Source organism: Apaloderma vittatum, unplaced genomic scaffold (genome assembly GCF_000703405.1).
Source record: "Apaloderma vittatum isolate BGI_N311 unplaced genomic scaffold, ASM70340v1 scaffold3953, whole genome shotgun sequence".
Classification (NCBI taxonomy): Eukaryota; Metazoa; Chordata; class Aves; order Trogoniformes; family Trogonidae; genus Apaloderma; species Apaloderma vittatum.
This window is the reverse complement of record NW_009706247.1, coordinates 3,557-27,816: the sequence shown is the minus strand read 5'-3', so window position 1 is coordinate 27,816 and position 24,260 is coordinate 3,557. Positions and strand designations below refer to the sequence as shown.

Sequence of the window (24,260 nt, the reverse complement as noted above, 5' to 3'; positions counted from 1 at the left end):
CACATTTCATACATTCATCCCTGAAGAAACAAAACAGATGAGACAGATGTCTTGTTACCTTCCTTCACTTCCGTCTGATGTACCATTAGCTCATTTATGAACTCAGCGGTTTTCAGGAGAGGTCCTGCTCTGCACTAGATGGCACAACCACATGATGGCCTTATGCAAGCCAAACCGATACGATTTTAAGTCATGTCCTTCTCAAGCAGGGAGCAACTGCTGTTGTTTCTGGAATCAAGGGGTTAAAACCACCAACTGTGGACTCTTGCTATTAAGAGACTTCCTATTCAAGTCCACGGCTGCTCTAACCATGCAAGCAGCACAACTGCCTGCTCTGTTTATGAAAAAATATTATATAGCAATGGTGAAATAAGAGGAGAAATCATAGACCTAAAGCAACAGTATGTTTGTAAATACCAAAATTTCAATAATCTGCTATTTGATCACTGAAATAGTCTCCTACTGTTCTGGCAGGTCAGGAAAAACTGACAGATGAGATTGGCTTCTGTCAGAATCTACAGCTGAGCAATGCCAGAGATTTAAGTTTCAATGAACAGCAACTCTACAATAAAGTATCTTGTTAGATATAAGGCAGACGAATTTCAAGTTTGGAATCCAGTAGACAGGCAAAAATCATTGCTGCTTTATCGACTGACATGTTACTGGTTCAGCTAGTTTTGTGTAACCTTTAGATTATTTCCTCTTTAGCTCCTTCTAGCATGAAAATGAAATTGTTCAATCAGCATGTACACTTCTCTTTGCATACAAAATGTGTGTAAGGTACAGCAGAAAAGCCTGAAAACCTTCTGGGTGTCGATAGTTGTTCTTTCCTCCCTTGTTTAACAGTTGGAAGATTTTCTGGATTTAAAAATAGCTTGTCTCTCTTCCCCAGGTTTTCTTTGGAGAGAAGGGGTTTTTACTGCTGTCAGCTCCCAGCTTATTGCACTGTTGTAGTATCGCATTTCAGCGAGAGCAGCCCAGGACCCTGCCCTGGAAAGGCACCAGGAAGCGAGTAGAGACTGCTGCTACTGGGAGTCACTGCCCACCCCAACGCTCTGCTGCTGTGAGTGGTGTTACCCTGTATTTCTTATTTCTTCCTCCAGTCGTGCCAATATATATACAGAGAGTTTTCTGGTTTTACATTTAGAATTACAGGTAAAATTCAATTCAAACACTACACTGAAATTCTTCTATAAATATATTCTTTTAAATGTTAACCTGCATTATTTTGAAAAAACCATTACCAGTAAGCACGCACTGTATCAGGGTAACAGCAGTTCACTGCAGCTTGAATAGCATCTCTCTGCACATTTTGGGGTGTGTAACCCCTACGTGTACAAGAAAAGCGCCTGTAGACTTTATCCTACTACCCTCAGGTTATCACATACCCTCAGTTTCCAACTCAGGATCTTCCCTGAGGATGGCTTTTACTACATCATTAAATAGCTGAAGTACTGATACAAGCTTAACTCCAGTACTCATCATGAGACAGCGACTCTCTGCAGCTTCAGGAAAGAAAATCAGATACTGTCACCTTTTTTCTGTGTCACTTAAAAAGAACGAGCTTGAAACAGCTGAGCCCGCTACGCAGGGTGTGGCATATCAGTGAAATAATGCCAGTGTTTGACACAATCTGAAAGACCTGAAACAATCTGTAAAACTCCAAATGTATTATTCTCATAGCTTAATTGAAATTAGGGTAGAGTGAGCTGTGGTTTCACCTTCAATAGCAGCATATAATATACAGAAAATAAAAGACCAGTATGTCAGAGGAGTTAGCCCAGCTATCACATTTATCTTGAAGAGGCTTACCTTTAACCCCTTTCACTTAGTTTCAGAAGCTTTAGGTAGATACAAGGTGATCACAAAACTTCTGGAGGCAGTCTGGCGTTCTCAAGCTCATGCATTAGTACTTAAAAGTGTTCTGCTGTAACACGGTACTTCCACAGATCAGTAACCCTTGAGCAGCCACTTTGGTCGTATTTTCAGTGGACTTAATGCTAAAGTTGCATTATTAGGTTTTGTCAGAGGACTCCCTCTTTCTGGGAGGCATGAGGGAGACTCAAAGCATAAGCTCCAAGGCAATTCTCTTGTTAGTAATTAGGCTTTCTATGTTAGTGCAAAACTCAGGAAACCTTTAATTCTGTGCTCTTTCAATTCTAAGGAAGTAGACTTTTAGTATTAATGTGATCTGTCCTCTAGTTCCAAGGTATGGCACATTATCTGTTCTGTCATATTAAATACATTCATTAAGGTTATATAGCAAATGTGTGGTTTAGTGCTATTCCATGTCTTTGAAAAGGCATACTGATTAGAAATCATTTCTTAAAGCAAAAACATTCACAGCTGAAAAATGCACTGAACACGATGGGGGCGGGGGGGGGGAAATCACCATAATTGTATTCCGTTAATCTTCCACTTTCTAATGTGTTTGAATAAAAATAACCCTAAGTAACAGTTAAACTTTATGGAGAACTAATGTGCAGTCTTCATTCTCCTTGAAGAGACTGGACAAAACTGGGTCATCTTTGGCCTGTACGTTCTTCAAATAATAGTTTACTATCTTGCCATCAAGTTTGTACTGGTGAGGAATGCTTTCATATGGTTTCAGATCGAGGTCCAGGACAGAAACAGAAAAGGTGAATCTTGATTTGGAAGTTAGTACCACAGGTCTTTGCTCAGAGCTGGGAAACAAAACCATATTGCACATCTGAGTCACTGCAGCTAACATCTGTATATCCTGAATCCCCTTGCAAAAGTGACTCTAATGTTTATCTCAGAACCTTTACGGGAGCCAAAGAAATACATTTCAGCTATGGCAGCATTTAGGAAACGGTAGCTCCAGCTTAACCAGTCTTAAAGCACCTGGCAGCTTTTCTGATTATTTTCCTTTCAATTTCCACACAGTTCAAGTCAACACATTACCCTCAATTACTGTGTCTAATCTAGGTGATCTGCAGGCAAAGCAACAGCTTTATTAACTTGCAGAAGCAGAAAGGATCACTGCAACTCCTACTTACGTTCAAAGTAATACAAATTAAGTATCAGAACTAGTGTCAAACACACTGAAGGAAGGAAGACTTATTAATAAGTAAGTCAACCACTGCACAAGTCATCTCCATCATGAGCATTTTATTCAAGAACTGCAGGGCAAATGCAGAAAACAATATTCTCGCAAAATAACAAGGCTTTGGTAAAGGAAACTCTCCTACAGAAAAGCAGACTATTACTGCTGACACAGCTCATCATGGATAAATAATACTGTGGCAAAGGCTCCTGCCTTACACTGAAAGATGTCACTTCTTTTTTATTGCCTTGTTTTAATTCTAATTAGGCAGTTAAAGGCAACTCATCATCAAAAATCTCATAAGAGGACACCAAGGCAGAAAAATGATACCTAGTTTAAACCATGTACATCTACTACCAACAGTCAATTCAGATTTCAAGAAGGGAGTAAATATAAAACTTTATTCCTGTTTATCAACTTAAAACCCTTCAGAAACAGACATTTATCCTAAATATGTTAAATCAGAACTCTACCTTATCAGTATGCTCACAGCCAAATATTTGGACACAACCCCCCCTCAAGAAACCCTACTTTTTTTCACTGTTAGTTGAATTGACCGAACTGTGCGAACGTATCTTCAATTCCTAAATGAGTAGGAGTCATGTAAGACAGGTCTCTCTTACCATTCATCTTGTAGACAGGGTGAAAGGGCAATCATGATGGAGCAGTCCTTAGCAGTCATTGCTATTCTGTACTGCTGCACCTGTACCACATAAAAATAATCTAAATTTTCTCTTATGCTTGTATTTGCCTTTCGTAAAGCATACTGTTCTTTATAAAAGGTGTCGGTATACTCAGTGCATTAGTACGCTGGTACTTCAAAAGCTGGAAACTATCTCTACGACAGACAGTTAGCAAGAGCTAACATCCTGTATAAGAAACATGTTTATTTCCTATAGATACTATTATATTTCCTAGAGATACTATTCCTACAGATCTCTCCTGGCACAATTAAAAACTTTAACCTTACAGACCTGACAAGCCAGCAGTGATACTAACAAACGTGCTATCCATCCATTTGTGTGTAATGGATGTTTATTAAAATTAACAGAACAAATAAGCTTCAACATCACAGAAGTACCTTTGTTAACGCAAACGCTACTGTCCCATCATCTTCTGTTGAAAGATCTATCAGCTTCTCATAAAATGCTTCGTTGTAAGGTCCATCTATCTGTAATGTACTTCTAAATAAATTTTAAAAGAAAATTCACAGACAGGCAAGAGGCTGAGTTTCAGTGAGATCTCTCTTCAGCAGCCCATTACAACAAACCAGCACCACCACCAATACACACGGCAACAGGTGAATACTTGGAGATCCAACACCACGACCAGTCCCTTTTATTCTCGTGTCACTCAAGATTTGCTGCTGCTTAGGATTTGAGTTGCATTTTTTTTTAAGAGGAATCATTCTTATCCAATGCAAGAATAGTATTTTTAGCAAAAATGGGTACGTTTCACAAACACTTCACAGATGAAAGAATATATTTCAAATCATTTGATGTATGAACACACAAGCCAGCCACGCGGCAAGGGATTTATGCGGAACTCAAGGACAACCACAGCGTCTGGGAAGTGAGGCCAGAGCGCCCTCGTGTGAGCACCGGCAGAATTATAGGGAAGTTACAGCCCGGGAATGCAAGAAGCATCCGAGTCACAACTTTTTATGGCAATTATTATTACAACTAGTAAGGCTTCATTTGAGAACAAATGCAGCAGCTTGAAATGTCCAGTATTTCTTCACCAGGCAAGAAATACCACAAGGTAAAGATTCTTGTATCTCAAATACAATTTGATCACTTGTGAGTTACAGTTTGGCCTTTGGAGGTACTCTCATCCTGCAACAAGTGCCTGTAGAATGACTGTAAAACTGTATTTATTGCTGCAGACATAGGGCTAGCTCTGCAGGCATTGAAGGCAGGAGAAACCAACCATCCATTCTACTGTCTCCCTCCTCAAATAGACAACCTCTGCTACTAAGGACCAGGGCATTTTTCTCTCTTAGGTGTGAACCACCCTTAATCATTACTTAAAAATTCAGGGCAAAGTGACTGATGTCGAAACTTTTCACAATAAAACTCATCTGTTACATTACCTGGCATTTCAAGTTTGATATATGCAATATCATGAAGGAAGGCTGTATACAACAAAATGGAGAGATACCTACTAAATCAGAAAAGAAAAGCTATCAAGTCTTACCTCTCTTCAGGAAATTCCTCTAAGTACTGTTCAACTCTACTGTACAAAGGATAGAGTCCTTCAATATCCAGCATGTCGAGCATCTGAGCCTGAAGGGTTTTATAAAGGAGACAACCCCTCGGTAAGCCAGAGCTTTCCAATTTATGTTTACCTAGAAGAAAATGCATTTTCAAATAAGACTGACGTGAGTGTCCTCCTTGCTTCATTTTGCCATTCACTAAGCAAATCCAAACACTCTTCAGACCAATCTTGGGAGGGGGGGAACCAACAAACCAAAACACTTCAGAAACACTGATGTGCCAGGTGCATGGACTAACCTACACCTTCAGGCACCACACATTGCACTGCAGAATAAAACGTCTGCATACAACTCAAAAATATAAAATCTCAAAGTACACACTTCCGTTGCAATCAACTTGTGTCTATAAGAGAAATTTGTCCCGAGTTTGAAGCCACCACAAATTCACTTTCAGCAGTATGAAGCATTGGCAGGGAGTAATTTAATATTTCGGCTATCATGTCTTTTTAATATAGTATGAAAAGGTTGTATTTGCTATCATTTCTGTAAGATAGCTCTTTCTCCACACAACCCAGCAAAACCAACCAGCAACGAAAAAGATCTTCCTGAAAAGCAGACTAAGAACCACGCTGTTTTGTGTAATCAGATAACTAGCAGCATCTTGAATAATTAGAGCTTTACAAAACTTACACTCTGAGGAATTAACGTGATTTAGTTTTCTGACTTTCACTTCCCGTTTCTTTTCCCCCCAATCTTCATACCTTTTTCTTTACCAGGAGTAGTAGAAGAGAACAAAGTGAGCTACCCCCTAGCTGGGGAGGGTTGACAGGAGGAGCAGGGAAAGCAAGAAACAGATGTCATGTAACAAACCAAACAGAGCAGCCAGACTTCATCGTGTACAACATCAACATTGCCCACTCCTTTGAAATATCTATGACGGTTGTCAGCTCAAACTGGTGTTTTCTTCCTCCACCACCTTCTGAACTTATTCCTGTTGCTGTCAGTAGGTACAGAGCTACAACTGCTCACAAGATCGTATTAAAAACAATGATCTAGCACTCATGCAACTCAGAACTCATTTTAAAAATGTGTCACCAAAACCCCACGGTTTCTATTCTCTCATCACTATTAAACACCAAACAAAGGGCAAGGATCTGAATCATTACATCATTAACAGCTCATTAGTGACAATGCTCATGAAATTATTTCTTACCATTTCGTACTAGCTCCTTATTAAAAGCACTTGCTTCACAGTAGCTCCTTCCTTGTGAAATGGGAACTGTCTTCATATCACCTGCCCTGCAGGCGTCGGTACTACTTAGCAGCGTCATCGTTATAACGTGGATCAGTTCTTTGACAATTGTCCGTGTACAGTGGGGCCCACTGACCAAGCCATTGGAAGGAAAAAAGAAAGGTTTCAAGTGACGAGCAAGTTCGTTCCAGTCAGAGACACAGTCCTGGTCATCTTTACAGCCATAAATTAGTTCCCCATTCTGCAAATGAGAAAAAAATAAATTAAAAATTTAAGCATGTAATGAAACTTAGTTATTCATACTTAATCAAAGCATCAGATTTATATTTTAAGACACACAATGCAGAAAAGTGCTATTAATTTAATAGTCTGCATATAAATACACACTTGCCCCATCTCTTAAGTCTTAAACTTGCCCTCTTAAGTCTAATCAGATACCAGAGGTAAAGACCTTCAAACGGGCAGCAAAAAGCCAATTTACACCAAATGCTATTCCCCAAGGTAATCAGCTGTAAGTAATCAGAACAATAAAAGTGAACTGACAGTACATTTCCCTATCACTTCTGTCTGAATAAAGTCAACAGTGAAAAAGCACCACGTGAAAAAAATCTTTTGAAAGCCAGACTGGAAAACCGACAGTTATAAAAAAGGAAAAAAAAGGCCTGTTAAGTTCCTTGTACTAACAGACAAAAATAGGACAGTTCATACAAGTTTAAAGAATTCAAATAGTTCAAATATTTGGTTTAATACTGAAAATAAATTGTAAGGAATTCTGTTTCCTAGAATTAATCTGTAAACCTGCATAAGCCATCAGTTACTGCTTTATATTTTTCCTGCATTAATGCCATAGAAAAGGTAACTTGTTATTTCCTCCACAAGGCCTGCTGTGCATCTAGCCTGCACAAGAAAAAAAAACAAAAACACATTTGCAGCTACATGCAAAGTTCTCTATCTTCTTCCTCCCGAAGGAGGATGCCAAAGTCAAATTGTTTAAAAATCAGGGCAAAAACCAAAAAAAAATGCAAGCAGGGAGATTTTTTTACCTTAAATATTTTCAAGTTGTTCTGTGCCTCCTGTAACAAGCTCTTCAGAGCAAAGTGCATTCTCTGTTTATTTCTAGGGGAAAAAAACCAAAAAAATAATCTAATACAATGTTTTATCACAGCTTTCAGATGTTTACACCCACACCAGGAGGGCTCTAGAGAATCAGAACTGAGCACCTGAAGCGAACACAGCCTTTAAGTGCATTGCGCTGACCTCACTGCAAAGACAGAGTGTGCTGGCTTGCAGTCAGTAAACCAAACAGCTCTGCAGTTTTGTGTTAAGTAGTGCATTACTATGCAACTCTTATTCCTGAAACAGGCATAAAGAGGTAGGTAACACTGGAAACACGCACTGTGAAAGTCAGACAAGCAGGCAGTGATCATTCTTATTATTACAGTGAAAATCTCAGAAATCTAAGAAATTTGTGACATGGATCTTTTCACAAAAGCACAGCATCAAGTTACACACTTCCTTACCCTGAGAAGAGATCCAACGGGCAATATTTACTTGGTCGCTTCCATTTTCCGTTCGCTACCTGTTGAAAACCCACACCACTGCTGTTAATCGCTCTTCCTGGAATAACTCCTCTCAGTTACTTTAATACTTTAATAGTCAGGCACTAACATCCTCTCTGCAGGAGTCCCATGACATTTAAAAACCCTTTGAATGTAAACTCCACGACTGCAACAGGCCTTCCTTGTCACATTTAGCTCAAGTCACTCCAATTGCATTCCTAAATGGAAAGCATGGAGAAAGGCCACACTAAATGACAGGAAGGCACGGTGACACAGCTTCAGACACACAATGGACACGAGTCAAATGAATTCCATGTGCGTCACACGCTGGTACAAGTCGCAGAACGTCCCCGTGTGTTTGGTGAGCTGTACTTGAAATTTGACATCGGAGTTTACCCAATCAACAGCATTAACAGTCCTCCAAGACTAATATTGTATTTGTTTGCTTCCAGCTTCCCACAGAACTTGTTCCATCTCTCACTAAATAGATTCACACCTAGCAACTCAGATGTGTATCCACCTACTACCTTTAGTCATATCAGAGATTTAAGCAAGTTTCAACAGGAAAGCAAGACTGGAATAGCAAATAAAGCAGAGTGCAGTCAAAGGAAAGCAAGATGACTTAAAATACAAATAAAAATTACCTTTAGATGCTGATGCATACAGTAACGACACACCTTGTGCTTTATCTCCTGGGAAACATGGCTGGAAAAAGGAATGAAGCCACACTTTGGCTAAAACAAACAAACAAACAAAGATCATGAATACAAAAGTATTTCTTTATAGAAATATAAGGGCACACAGTATGCAAATCGTTCCAGTTAAAGGAGAAAAAACAAAAAAAGTCAACATCCAGCACTTTAAAGATGTATATACTTCTCCATTATTTTAAAGTCCTCAAGAAATAAGGGCACACAAAACTTCTGTGGCCTACCAAGAAGCCTTGTGATACCTGGGAATTTCCCACATTTCGAAAGACCTTGGAAGAGGGAGGAGGATATGTCATCCTATGGGTCACAGCAAAAGCGATAAGCTCTGCCTTACCCCACTGCTGCATTCCTTCGAAACTGCTCTGGTCAGTACATACTTAAAAAATGCAAACAAACCCCCCAGAGGATCGGATCCTCTCTGACTCAGTACCTTAATCTCTATGCAGAGGATCGGCCGGTGTTCCACAAAACGATAGGTCTGCAGCCTGGTAAGGTTAGGAAGGCACATTGCGTAACCACTTAGCGTGTCCATATCTTTATCACAGCGAGACTCTGAATAAACAAAACAAAAAAAAACACAAACAAGAAGATGAGGTGCGTGGATGTCTATTTTACTTTGTAGTCTTGTGGGGTGGGAACAAACTTAGACTGTGCAGGCTGTAGCCCATTACACACTTGCATAAATTTGCCCTCCCCATTACCGATGCCTGTTCCCAGCTTCCCCAAAACTGTGATGGGCCTAGAGAGTGCGTCCAGGGCTGCTCCAAGCGCCCGGCTCAGCCCCGCACGGGGGGCAGCGAGAGGCTGGAACAGCAAAGGAAGGCATTCAATTGGCCGACAACAGACGTAGCACTGCATTTAAAGATGTGGTTCCCTGTTGGCTTACAAAAACTGCAGGAGCTAGCAGCCCTCGGTCTGGTCAAGGGGAATCTGTGCAAACTGGCAGGTATATCATAAAGCGTTCAGAAGGTAGAGAGAAAGTGTTGATCTAAACTGAACTGGCAAGTGGCTTCGCTTAAATCCTTGGCCTGTGTGCAGTCTCTTCCCAGCTACCCCAGTGTTCACATCAAGTAATGAACAAGTGAAAAGAAGGAACAAAAGTCAGCTTCCCCTTCTCACGAGCTCACACCTTCTAACAAGAATTTCCTCTGTTACACCTACCCTTTTTTAAATAGCATTTTTTAGTATAATCCTGAGAAGCAACAAAGTAGCAGAATGGTTTCAGATTAAAATTAAGAGGCATTATGCAGCTAAAGCCTTTAAATAACCACCCTCCACATGCATCCTTTGGGATAGAGAAAGGTCTGTGCGATCTTAATTTAAATTTAAGACGAACACACACTCCCACATTCTTAAATATCTGTCTTACTAAAGGACTTCACAGCAAGGTGAAAGCTTTTCAAGAACTAACACACACAGGTCCCAACCTAATGAAACTACTATCAGATGCAACTTTTAATCCTACAACACACAAATTTTCAACTTCTCATTGTCAAAATATTAAAAACAGTCTCCTCATATGCCGAGGTATGATGCTTTTTTACTTTATAAATAAAGCTTTACAGCTACAGGAAGGTCCCCTCTTTAATGCCATCCCTGACACTTACCCGGCCTCTCTGGCTGAATTTTTAAACAGAGCTGTCTTACGAAGTCTAAAGGCAGCTGAATGATTTCCTATTGAAAAACAAACAAAACAAAAAAACAATACATATATTTCAACACAAAAATTAATATCTAGTTTGGTGACCTTAAAATGGAATACCAAAGTTTAGTGGATGTTAACAACAGTTGGCTAAACTATAGAGTCAGCAGCTTCTCCCTGACTAATTGTCTCTATGAAGACCTGTACGTGCAACTACAGGCAGTACTTACTTATCTACAAAAACCAAGAACCAATTTTAAAAATGCATGAAAGGAGCACTTTCAGTGAGAGTTTAACGTGCACAAAGAAACCGGCACCATTTTGTCCTCTTCACAAATGAAAGAGTCCTATTTCATCCCGTCCCATGTCTCACACCCCACCCTGACAAGGTAAAAATTGTGTAACTCGAGTTTCAGGCGTACATTTTCCACTCAGGTTTCTGGTGCTCAGGTAACCAAGTCCGGCTGCCCCGAGAAACAGAGTAAGAGGCAAGAAAAAAAGGTTACCTTTTGACTGCACAGAAACCTAGATAGGTCACATGAACCCGGCTTCTCCCCTTGTTTTGCAGTTAGTCTAAAAATCCCTCCCACCCACCTCTCATCTCATGCTCTTTTCATTAGTTGCTTGAAATAGCACAAACCCCAGTCGCCTCATCAGCTCAGAGCAGCATCTTTGTTCTGATCCAAAAGCTCGTGTGTGTACCTTGTTTGGGAGTATCTGCAAACCCCATTAATTCCTTTTACTGGCATTCAGTGTTCCTCAAAACACCACAGTGTTTACAACGCGTAAGCCATTTATTAAGAATAAACTATTTACCCCATGGTGAACATAGTTCTCCCCAAAGAACCGCTTCATGACGTGTTTTCCGAAGTCTACGATGTTTTGCAGATGATGTAGTATTTCCTCTGGGGTCTGCAAGACAGAAACATGGTTATTTAACTGTGAAACAACGATTAACAACACTCAAAAATCAATACACATACTAACAGATGATTTAGCAAAGTAGCTTAATTGCTCTACTGAGTTGGTAGGTCAGTACAGGCTGAAATTAGACAGATCAAACGTGTGCTGCTTGTTTCCCTCTTGCTGCCTGAGACACAGGGATAATCAAGAAAACAGTCAGAGGAGATGATGGTTCTTAAGTTTCAGGAGGAAAAGGACAGGCAGTATGAAAGAGGTGAAAGAGGGGGAAAGTTACTCAAGATCTACCCTGTCTTCAGCCATTATTCTTAAAACAGCTCAAGGAAGTGTGATAGTCAAAGAGCTGCAGGGCCTGCCGCCTCACCTACAGGAAGAGATTTGGAAGTGAATGACCGCAAGGACACAAACCTCTGCATGAACAGGTACAGAATTTGCCATCCATCCTGAATCCTGCCCCGGACAATGAAAATTCTTATAAGGTCTTCCTCCATTAATTTTACATTATGTGTCTATAAGGAAACACCAAAGTTGTTCTACAAGACAAAACTGCCAAGCTAGAGGGAAACGAAGCAAAATGAGTAATGGCCTGACTGCCAGACCCCTGCTCAGTGCAGAGGCAGTCGGGAAGCTTAACACCAGCATTATCCCACTCCCAGCACTCTCTGGGTCTCCACACAGTGTTTTATTGTTAGGATGGATGAAACACCGCTTTGCCTACCACTGCACACTGTGAAACACCGAACCATATAGATTTATTCTCTGGATTAAGTAACAGTGGAGGAAGAAAAGGCTCAACACTCGTATCCAAGTTAGAAAATCAGAGAGGAAAAACAATGTGAGCAGGAGAAAAAAAAAAAAACAAAACACACACACACAGAGCAGAGCAAGATAAAATGAAATGCTAAGGACGGAGGTCAGAAAATGACAAAGTCTAGAGAAAGGAGGAAAGAGCACATCCAACACAAATACGTTTATGTGTCAAAGGAGATTGTCACTAACCAGGCAATCTTACTAACGTTGTTCTACAGAGGGTATGTTACCTAGCAAATTTACACAAGTCGTGTAAGACTGAGGAAGATGAGTTTGTTCCTGTAACACGGGGCTGCTAAGGCTGTGCACCGAGCCTAATATTCTTGCTCTGGCAGGATTCATTTTCCAGACTGAAGCAGCGACACACAATGCCACAATGCACAGTAACACTTTACAGAAAGAGAAGTCACTACAGTAACATCCGCTTCTACCTGCTTATTTCAGTGACATACTGCGCTACGGACCGTCACTTCCGCGTGCAAAGCACTAAGCAAAAATCCCAGCGCTCTGGAGCAAGTAGGAAAAGTACAATCTTTCAAAAACACTTACGCATTTCCATCACCCTATAAAGGCCAGGACAGCGTTTAGTCTTTAGAACACTTGGCATGTTGATTCTCAGAACAGCTTTCCCTTGTCAAGAGAGACAAAACAAGCTCAGAGCCTCTTCACAACCAGGAACCTTCCACCACTCCAGTCTTAGAACAAACCACACATTACGATACCAGAATAACTTTCTCAATTGCAGTCATTTGGTCTCAAGAAGTGTGTTTAAGAAAAAATAATTAACACGCAACAAGATTTGTGAGCAGGCCACCCACATGGGTCTGCAAAAGGCTATTTTAGAGCAGCGTTGCTCAACTGGTGCTTCCCTGAGGGCTGCTGGCAGCCCCAACCCTTCGCTCCTCCGAGGGTAGAGGAGACCAGCGCGGGGCTGGCTCTCCCTACACACTTTCTGCTCTACAGCTATCATGCTGCTACATCCAAGTGTAGCAAAACTGTGATTCCCCAGGACTTGTTTACGGATCTGAAGATAAAACATTTAGTATTCTGTTCTGCTCCAAGAAAAAATGATCCTTTAAGAAAATAATAATTAAAAAACCACTATGTATTCAAATTACAAAATCTTCTGTTTAGAGGACAAAGCCAAAAGGACTGGTGTGTCACAAAGCCCACACAATCACAATACAAGGCAAACGCTGAATGCTGGAGCTGGCCACAAGCCAGCTCTCCTCACAATGCAACACCTGTACACGGCGCAGGGGGTTTGCTCAGGCAGCGTGCATTTATCAATCCGGAGCACGAGCTCAGTTTAGAGCACTTGCTGAGGTACGTTCCGCCACAGCGTCCATCCACAAAGAGCCTTTTTGCTGTTACAGCAGTGGCAAGCGTGTTGGTCTGGGGCAATTCAGAATGGGAGTTTTGCTAACAGCTCCTAAAAAGCAAACTCGTGGTGCTTCATCAGCTACAGCCTCTGAGAATACCTGCTGCCATCCACCTCTCTGCCTGTTTCTGAGCAATTTTACCAATCTGATTACACAGGGGAAAAAAGAAAAAAATATTCAAGAACCTGACTAGCATTCAAATACTAACAGAACACCACGGCCGGGAGATTTTCTTTTTCCCCTTGTGTTTCACTGTCCCAATCCAAAAAACTATACGCACGTTGAAGCAGTCCACAGAGGGATTACCAACTTCCATGCAGTGGTGCGTAACTGCAAAGTCACTTCCTGGCTCCCTCTGTGACTTTGTCATGCTGGTTTTTTGGGACACAATTACTATGCAACAATCTCTTCGGACTTTTTTTTTAAAAAGTGTTTTGTTTCCTTAAATAAATGACAGTGACTGACTTTTTACTTAGACTTGTGGTTGAATCCTGAGATAGGCTCTGTCTTCCCTTCTTCTGAGCCACTGAGTTCTTCCCTGTTCTCATAAAAACTCCAAATGTTACTATCGTGGACTGCTACAGAAGCACTGGATACATTTTTTTTTAATCCTTCCCCTATAAGCAGATCAAAAACTTATTTGAATCACACACTTCAGCTCTACCAGACTTTTTTTCCCCAAGTAAAATAGTAGCAGAAAGGCCAAAAAGAAGCCCCTCATGTGCTCTGTGTTCACGGGTTTTACCTTCCTCTGATCTACTTTAGAAACTTCTCTTTTGTCCCTAGTTAAACTGGACACGTTTCACATTCATCTTCCTAATTTAAATGAAAATACCCTTCCTATACATTTACTTCACATTCATCCTTGTTTCTTTTTTCCCAAAATTAAGCACTCACCCCCAGCTCTCAGCACAGCCATAACACTTTTTATATTTCTCATGAGAACAGCCCGTCACTCGGCCTTACAAAGCCGCGGCTCAGAAGGGGCCATAACTCAAACCGCTCCCTGCACCTCTCAGGTAACACAATGAAGACTGCTCACAAGGGTGAGGAAAGGGCAGAATTTGAACCTCCTGCCTCTTGGGCTCTCTTTTCTTTCCATCAGAGCAATATGTTCACACTTTGATTTTACTCTCCAACTTTGATTCGTGATTACTTTTTAGTATTACTAAAGCAAATCTAAGGTAACTCGCTCCAGTTCCTTCTCAAGAAGGTTTTCTGCTTCATGTCTTTGTCTGAGTTCCACAGCTTTTTAGCTACTGAGTAGGTAGTTAACAGCAGACCTTTAGCATGACACCAGTTCTGTGGTGCGTCTCCTCCGTCCCACCTAGGGAGAGTCAGTAAAACTCTCATTTCTTCCTCAGCATCTCTGCCCTCTCCTACGTTGACAGGCACCATCAACACTCCCTCTGTCGTCACAGCTCTCCCTACACAAAGCCCCACCTTCTCCACACTGCAGTCCTGCGTGTCCTGCACAAAGGTCTTGATATCAGCAGTCACATAATCTGAGTTACGCAAGACCACCTCGAATTTCCTCCTGTTGCCAAAACTCCTGAAACACTGGCACGTTTCACAACATCCCTTTATTCTTACCCCCATCAGCCACAGCTCTTTCACGGGTGTCCTGTTTCACTTCTCCCCAGTTGTTACCTTACCTGGGGGGCTTTCATCAACAGCACACTTTGAATCTTACCTTGTTCTGGTTTGGGGGGGACTTCAAAAACCGCAGCACCACACAGCGCTAGAGAAAGATAGGAAAGAACATGGATTCATTAGCATTTAAGTAGGAAAGAACATTGTTTCATCAGCATTTAAGTACATCATAATTTCTAAAAGCACAAGTCCCCAATCTACTTCATCTGAGAAATTAGGAACAAAAATTTAAAAAAAAGAAAAGAAAAAAGCAAAATGGGCACTTTAGATGGTTATTTCACTCAATCTGCAATCAAATACACCAATGTCTGTTCCCAGATTTGCCATCACCATCATAAGGCAGCCACCCTACGTTTCCAGCCACCCAGTGCAACAGGAAATATGCCCTTAGCTTACAGCACTGCTCTGGAAATCTGGTAGAACATGGCTTCAGACGAAGTATATTTGGTGTACTCTAAACAAGAAACAAATAGAAAAACACCCTGTCGTTTCTGCACCCAAGAGCTTTGGGGAAAAAAAATTCAAGACCCAATTAGGTATCTTCTGCTTACAATATCAGCACAGCACGACAAAATATTTAAGGAGACGTTGATCAGTTACCAGCAGTACTTATACAGCTCTAGTTACAAACACTAAAACTTGTTCCTTCTAAACTTCCAAACAGTGAACATATAACAAGGGAACAAAAGCAGCAGGTCTCCCAAACATTTTACCTTTAAAAAAAATAAATCACTAGGTTTTGTCATTTTTACAATTTCTATCCCTCAGTAAATTACAACTTTCTCCTTATGCCTATTAGGGGAGTGTCTTCCATTACCAACATCACCTGAAACATCTCTCAATAAAATGTTGTTTAAATTAACCATTACACTTGATATTACAGTTACATTTTGACACAGTATTAAGGAGCCTGCAAGGCTACTAGGCAAGACAACACAGCCCAGCCTCAGACCAGTCAGTCCAAATATCTGATCCTTGAGATATTTACTCCCACTGGTGTAGTTGAGCCTGTTCAGGTAAGATGTGCATAAAACCAACTGGGCACCACAGCAGGTCACTCAGCGTCTCCATTTGGACCTTTCCTAGACACGCTACAGAAGATTATGTTCTACTTAAAGCACTACCAAGCAAAGTACCAACGCCCAGATTCCTTGATGAAGACAATGCAGACAAAGTGTCATAGCTACGCTTCAGGTTTATGGAATCTGAGCTTTACTTTCCTTACTTTTTTAACTTACTGTTAAAAAACCTCCCATAGTACACTGCTAGGAGATATATTCTGTATGTTGGGGCTCAGAGCTGGCTTTGGACAGTGCTGAGTGGGAGAGAGCTGCCATTATCTCCAATTACTAATATATACAGAAAAAGCAGGAGGAGAAAAGCAAAATAGGTGAAGATGTGGACTCTAAAACACTAACGAAACCAGATCAGGATTCAGATGTTGCTAGTTAAACCCAGAAACAATCACTCCGATATCTAAAAAGTCTCAAGCCAGCATAAATCTCATAGTTCACCTGCATCTGGAAAACACTCTCTGGTAAAAGGACACTTCACTGAATTTTGATTCAACTCGTCCTGCAAGATCTGAACAGCATGGGTGTGACAAACAACAAACTAGATAAATCGAACACTGAGTCTAATCATCTGCATTTGGCAAGATCCCTGGGTGACACTCCGTTTCAAACAAACGAAATCAAGACACTTTTTTCTTGTTTGGGGAAGGGTTTTCAGCTAGATCCATCCCTCTGTGGAATTCAGTACCGGGTTACACAAATACCCTGCCTCAGTCCAAAGGGTAACCGCCCAGATGGCAAAGATGCCAACGGCCTCACAATCACTACCACTGACAATACTGGCCCACGTTTTTCATGCTGTTGCGCTACTGATTGATCCTTTACTTGGAAATATTGTGGGTGGCTGTTGCCATGAGATTTTTTGTCAGTTATCTTAAATGCCTTAGATTTTTTTCTATATTTACAGATTGAACATCAAAGATGTAACAGGCTCATCTGCGTGCAAGAGAACAGCCCAACAGAGAACAGATTTCTCAAGAGGTTGTCACTACTTCTTAGCACTCCAAGAATCAGCTCAACTCGGTCCTAACGCTCCCTGAATATCATTCTCTGCGTGCACCCCTGCGAGCCCGTGCACTGCTTAACACCTCTGCCATCACTGCACTAAAACCATGAGCGCTTAGTTCATTGGGTAACAGTCCCACACAGACAAAAAGATGAAGAAACAGGCTGCGAAATCAAGCAGAGATAAAAAAAGAAACAATGTATGGAGGTACCAAATGTAACATATGAAACACTGGGAGGCTTCACATCTTTTGAAGAAGCCAGACAAGCTAGAAAAGTAGTGAATTTTAACAAAGAATTCTGTCTATTTTTTTTAATCCTGTAGTCTTTCTTTCCAAGTACATTCAGTATCAAGTTAGTGACAAAAGGGAAAAAAAAGTCATCAGAATATCAAACATGACTGCTCTTACTCTCCAAGTAAATTAATTTAAGCAGGACTTTCACACAAGAGCAGAGCACTTTGGTAACAGCTGACAACATTCCTCCTGGTGTCCAGGACCACACTAGGGCTACAACAAAAGCCATTTCCAATTGTTATGAAGAACTCAGGACAAGGATACCGAAAAATCATGTCTCAGAACTCATTCACAGTCACTTGGCTGCCAGGATGATGGCAAGCAGGCTGTGGAGAAGCACTAGCTCAAGCCTCAGCATTACGGGACTCCAGCTTTAGGCTTATGGTCCCAGCACGCAAGACAAGGACTTCTTCAGAACCCTATCAGGAAACTACTGTTTTAAATGAAACAGTTGTATTACATCATAACCAGAAGTTAATGGTTACCAATAAGGACACAAGGAGCTGTGAGAGGGGCTGTGAAAATGTACTCGAGGAAGTCACTGGCATCACAGAGCCACACAGACACATACACACACCACTCCTGTCCTCATGTCTCTTGGGAAAAAAGTGTTTGCTGATCCTAGGCCCCAAGAATGGCATCTGCAAGAATTTTTCTTCTCCAAAGCAGTTACTACAGCTATTATTTTAATCTTCCTTAGTGCAATCCAAAAACAGAGTAATCCTTGGTAGTTAGGCCAAAATATGACTGGCGTCAGTCCAGGTACTTTGGATTAGACAGTAGCATTACGAAACCAGGATAAAAGCTTACATTTATTTCTTCTCAGCCTGATGTTCAAAGATCAGCTATATTTTCCCAAAATGTCTTCTAAGCTTCATTGTTGTGAGATAAAGCTGCCACGCAGGCCTCCTGAACTGGAGAGTTCTCACAAGCTAAACACAACTGGGGCAAATCTACAATCTTGATACTCCCCTTCAGATAAAAACCTTGCTTGCATCACCGAGGTTTTTTCAAGTTTCCGTCTCTTGCTACATCATTAACAAAATCTGTATAAGAGCTGGTGCCAGTAAAAGAAATAGGAAGAAACTGCATAAAAACAAGCTCAAGTGCTAGTAAAACTGTTTAGAAGTGCAGAAAGACGTGTATTTTCCTCCTGCTGTTAGCACCTCAGCTCACATGCTTTTAAAATAAGCTTCTGTATGAAAAGATGAAGAATTAGCCTGTCCAAACACAAAGCCTGGGAAACTTCACTTCGGCTTCTGCTTTTCCAAATAAGCAGGTTCACATCATTTGTTATTACTCTATTATTATTTTAAACTGCTTTTGTCTAGAGGCAAAGTGTTACTCTGACATCAAGTTCTGCAACTGCCCAGCACAAGCAGAGAGGATTCTTACCTAGTGGATTAGCAACTTGTAATGCAAGACCTACAGCTAGAAACCAAGCACTCTGGGAAGCAACTTCTTAAATCCCGAGAGGAAATCCATCCCTCTCCCTCAAGTCTACACAGTCTTGTGAATAACTGCTATCTAAAAACTCACCAGTATTTTCATAAGCACTAGACACAATTTTACGTCACAAAGTTACCTACCTGTCCACCACACTCTGTTGCCAACACACTGATTTTGAAAAGGCAGGCGGCTCACAAACAGAACAAGAAAACCCACGTTTGTTTTAAAGTTGTCTGCATAAAAGTCATGAGCTCCCAACTGCAAACAGCATTAGGGATAATGCTCTCAAAGACTGGTAGCAAATCTTTGCCTACAATTACTACTCTACTAGTTGTCGCACCCAGTTACGCACACCAGTGCCACCTACTCCTGCCTAAGGAATGAAGACATGAAGTTGACTACTTTTAGAAGGAATGGTGCCTGTAAATGGTCTTCAATTACTTCATACAGTAAAAAACAATTAACTCATTGTCTTTTGCACACTGGAGTGCTGTATATGCCAACAACAACAAAAAAAATCATTCCGACATTTTTCATTCCAAATCTACATTTCACAATCCCTTCAATTCCAACTCTAGTTTGAGCAGCCTGAGCAGAAAACTATGGTTTTCTATTCAGAAAATGCAATTTCTGGGAAGGAGGCAAATGAACAAAGAGGTGTCATCTCCATACATCAGAACAGACAGCTGCACAGAGGAGAGAGGTCCTTCTTCTGAGAACTAACAAAACTCGGTAAAACCATGCCCGCCACGCTGCCCAGGCACTTCCGTCAAAGCTTACCTCTGTGATACCCAACACAAGACATTTTTAAAGGTCTCCTCCTCCAGAGTGTCAGCATGCTGTGCAGTGTGGAGGGATGTGGAAGATGAAAACAAACTCAGCACTGAAAAATCTGCAGCTTTTCGATGCGGTACACATAGCACTTGTATACAAGTGTATTTTCCAACCCAGTTTTGTTCTGTATAAGGTGAGTAAGACCATACAAAACAAAGTGAGGAAAGCTAAATTTCCTGCCAGTATGGAGGAAGTTTAGCAATTGCTCACACAAAGTGCAAGGAAGCATTCAAAAATCGGAACAATACTTAGCGTAGGAGTCTCTTAAGAACAATCTTTTTATTTCTTTACATGAATAAAGGATTTCTGGCATAGCACCTGCCTTGACACCATTCAGCATGTTAAACCGTTATTTGGAAGCAAACACCACCACGATACTCGTTTCCTTTAGCACAGAGCTCGCATCAGACTTCAGGTACTCATTCCACTCTTTTCTCCTCCTTGGTTACGATCTGGATTCCCCTGATAATGAAGCGCTAACTCAGGTTTCGCTCTATAGCTAAGCTTTGTATAACCTTGCAATACGAACATGGTACCAATTCCAAGAGAATTTAATGACTTCGCTGGCCAGGAGTGAGAAGGAAACGTGTGCCCTCCAGCTAAGGCACCTAATCGCGGTACCTGAAACACTACCAAGTGATACACCCACCAGCAGGAGGTGGAAACGTGCACCAGAGAGAAAACAGAACAAATAAACCTATCAATGCCTGGCCCTGAGCACACATTGCTAGTCTGGTGACCCAGCAGCTGCCCCTGGCATCCTAGCCTTAAAAACAAGCAAGAAAACTACAGCTCCTTAACTTTTAACAATGCGTCAAACACCTCATCCATCTGGCAAACAGTGAGTAACAGCCACAAGAACACGAAAACACATAGTGAGCTGCCTTCCTTTAAACGGCTCTAAACCTCCACCTGTCAGCAACACGTCCTTCCCAGCGTTAAGCCGCCCAGTCAGCTGCTGTTGTGTTGGGGAAACAAGGGAAGATGTTAACAGAGAGGGGAGGAAATGAGAAGTCAGAACAGCAAGAGGGATTAGAATGAAGTTAAATGATAAAACGGAGAGCCAGAACAAGTTAGTAATTCCAAGCATCCTGAGCACTTGGCTAGAAGAAACCTAAAGCAAGTCTTCGCTCGAAAGCAATGTCTGTTCCTTCCCGCACACAACCAGGAGGCTGGGACACTGTTACTGCCCAACTCAGAAATAACACCTCCTGTGCGGCTCCCAGGTCAGCCAAGGTGTTCTCACCAACATCACCAACCCAGCAGAGCTGTGCGCTCAGGGGAGGCCACACAGAAAAGGCAAAGCACAGGCTTACGAACTCCACCATCGCTGCACTCGCCAAACACTTCTAACAGACAAACCCCCCCACTTTTTAAGATAACACCCTGATCTCATCAACTGCAAAAAGAAACTCATTTGAGTTTGAGCTAGCACAGAACCAAAAGGAAAGAAGCACAATCATTTTTAGTCTCCTATGCTCCCTGCAAAACTGGGATTAGTTTTAGATTTTCATCACATATAGCCTTTGACATTCTCAAAAGTCACTCAGAAAAAAAAAGAAATGCAGGCATAAAGCAGAGTTTGAATTTCCAAAGAAATTCACCAGAAGACGAGTCTGCTCCAATGCTCTATTATTCGCAAAATAAGAAGTCATCTCTGAAAAAAAATATTCTGGGGGGCAGAGAGTGGTGTTGCTGCTGCTACAACTATCACTGTTGTATTACATTAGAGTATTAGACCCAAGATTCACAGTGGTTATGGGTTGTGTCTCCCACCTCCTTCCACACACATGCTACATTTTCCCATCTGCATCTACTGAACCTAAGGCACTAATACAATAAGAGAAGTTTTAATTACTGCCTTTGTACTCTTTCTCCTGTCTCCACTCAGCCCTGCTGCTACCCTTCCCTTTCACATCATGGCAGATATTACTAAACTGCACTGCATCCAGAGCACCCTTCCAGTGCAGAAACCTGCTAAAGCTAAAGTAAATTTAACTACACTTGTGCAATATGGAATTGCAATGCCAATACAGAATTAAAATTCTATATAGACATTGACTCACTGTTGACTTTTAAGGGGGTCAAAGAAAGCTTTGCAAGTAACCCACAGAGCCCGAAGTGCTTCCAACTTTAAATTCTTCATTTATAGTAAAAGCTTTGTAGATTGTACTGAAGTAGAGTCACTCCAATTAGTTATGACAACTGCAATCACAGCTGAACTAGTTTAGCCAAAGACCCACAAAACTGTTTTCCTTTTTTTACAGTGGCCATAGGTGTACCTTTAAGTATCAGTTAACCAAGGTTAAGACAAGGAAATAGAGTTTCATACAGTTGCCAGAAGGGTCCCAAATTCCAACTCAGTCTGGTGATTGCCTCCCCTTCCTAAAAACTTAATTGCTGTTTACAGCAAAGCAGACATCTCTTCCTTTCTTTTCCACTGATGACACACCCTGATCACATACTTGGCTTTTCAACTGGTTTTTAGAGCTGCTTGCTTCAGTACATTCAGGCAGAAGTTCCTCCATCGGCTTACAATAAATAATTTTTTTAAAAAAATTAAAAAGCAATTACAGCTAGGAAAGAAGGAACAAAGCAATGTATTATGTTTAGTCATCAATCAATTTTCTTGTCTTTTTTCCAAGTAGGCAAAGGGTGTGCAGGCGTGGGGTTTTTTTTGCTAGACAGTGTTCAGATATGCGTACCCCCCAAAAAGAACACAAAGCTGGAGAAACAACATCCTACAAAACAGTAAAACAGAGGAGGGCTTAGTGGGCCTTAATCCCCACTAAAATTCGTGCTGGAATCTTGGTCCAATTCAATAAGCTTTGCTTCCTCCAGAAAATTCTACGGAACCAGATGCAAATCTTCTCCCTGCGTTGTAGCGCATACCCTCAGTCAATCTTTCGGATACACCCAGAGCACAAAACCCACCAAAAAATCAGAATTAGCATTAGGATTGGAATTTAAATAGAAGAATCTCCTCAGGGACACAAAAATGTTTAAGTTCAAATCTTACCAAAACTATTAAAATGCAATTAACACAAGTTGCCATCCTACCTTTTCTGATAATTTCTTACTGTGAAAGAACCAAGACACCGTAAAACTTGGCCATATTTTAAATGAGAGCAAAATTCAGAGAAAGTCATTGCTGATAAGCTATTGTGTTTAGAGGCACAAGGAACAGCAACTAGTTTTTCAGCAATTTTCTCCCTCCCTGAAGATTCCTTAATACAGGAATTAAGTGGTCTGTTCTACATTTCCTCGAAATCAAGACATTCTTAGATATTAATTCAATATTGCACAGACATTATAGGGAAAAAAGCCAAACACAACAAAATCTGCTTTACGGTCAGGAGTCTAGAATTTCTTGGAAGTTTTGGGGGCAATACTTTACTTAAACTGATTTCAACATGACAAAATAGATTCGGCCAATTTCACAGATAAAAACAATGGAAGAAGAAACAGGACACACAGGTTTTTAAATGACATCATCAAAAAGAGTGCCTTAAGAGGATTCTCTCACCAAGGCAGCAATTAATGATCAGCATCACTCCCTTTCTGCGAAACCAGAGCAAATAGGAAAGCTGCAGCTGGCTAGTAATTTTGACAGAATGGAAAGTTTATGGTCAGAACCTTCTGTGTCTAAACAAACAACCTTGTTAACAGTCCTCTCTCAAAAGCAAGCTTATTATGACAAAATTTTCCAGCAAGAGTAATTTGTCAGTATTCTTAAAAAAAAACCAAACCAACCAGCCACAGGAAAACTATTTCATACTGCAAAAGCGCGGTTAAGAACAGGTATCTAGCCTTTTGACACAAAGCACCCCCACATAAGTCGAATTAGTTTATTTTGAAAACCAAACCCAAACCCGTTTCCCCCTTACAAGGAAAGCGCCTTTCTGCACACGCTCTGCAGCCGTCACATTGCAGCTGCCAGCAGAAACTGCTACAGATACAGTGGAATCAAAGGCCACCTTTAAAACACAAGATAACCCTCTCCCCTAGCAACCTCTGCTCTCCAGTCTCCTGCAAAGCCAGCACAAGGATCAGGAAGGACGTCTGCGAAAGCAGCACTGCGATACCCTCCATCTTTACCCCGTATGTCTCCAAAGAAAAAAAATTATTCAAAAAATCAGAGACAGATATTATTCGCTTACTACAGGCATGACCTTTGGGAGTCTCCTGCAAGTTTGATTATCTGACTTGACTCCCTCACCCAGCCTCCTTAGCTCTGCTTTATTTATCTTCTCCACGTTCCCTCCCGCCCCTTTTTTCTATTTTGTAAGCTTACATATGCTCTGGAGATGGTTTAAGCTAAGTCCCAGACCAAAACCCAAGGATATCTGCTAGAGCTGCAAGCACTCCAAGATCAGCAATAGATTATTACTA

The 24,260-nt window shown here is 41.1% G+C and overlaps 1 protein-coding gene across 1 annotated transcript; it reads right to left on the bottom strand.

Moving 5' to 3' along the window:
* Positions 1 to 2,090: 2,090 nt before the first annotated feature.
* IPPK (inositol 1,3,4,5,6-pentakisphosphate 2-kinase) lies at positions 2,091 to 22,396 on the bottom strand. Its single transcript, XM_009865700.1, has 13 exons — positions 22,334 to 22,396; positions 15,252 to 15,299; positions 11,262 to 11,357; positions 10,411 to 10,477; positions 9,234 to 9,355; positions 8,738 to 8,827; positions 8,055 to 8,113; positions 7,578 to 7,650; positions 6,496 to 6,775; positions 5,264 to 5,414; positions 4,149 to 4,251; positions 3,691 to 3,770; positions 2,091 to 2,684 (listed from the first exon to the last, which is right to left on the bottom strand). Exons 1-13 carry the CDS (start codon positions 22,394 to 22,396, stop codon positions 2,459 to 2,461), a joined length of 1,458 nt encoding a protein of 485 aa, XP_009864002.1. The 3' UTR covers positions 2,091 to 2,458.
* Positions 22,397 to 24,260: the final 1,864 nt, after the last annotated feature.

What these genes read in the sequence shown, in the direction of transcription:
- IPPK (XM_009865700.1), bottom strand. Translation starts at nt 22,396, where the DNA reads ATGGAGGAACTTCTGCCTGAATGTACTGAAGCAAGCAGCTCTAAAAAC. An exon ending in AGAACTATGTTCACCATGGG is followed by an intron (nt 10,478 to 11,261) that starts GTAAATAGTTTA and finishes GTTTTTCAATAG; the next exon opens with GAAATCATTCAGCTGCCTTT. An exon ending in GAGGAATTTCCTGAAGAGAG is followed by an intron (nt 4,252 to 5,263) that starts GTAAGACTTGAT and finishes AAATTTATTTAG; the next exon opens with AAGTACATTACAGATAGATG.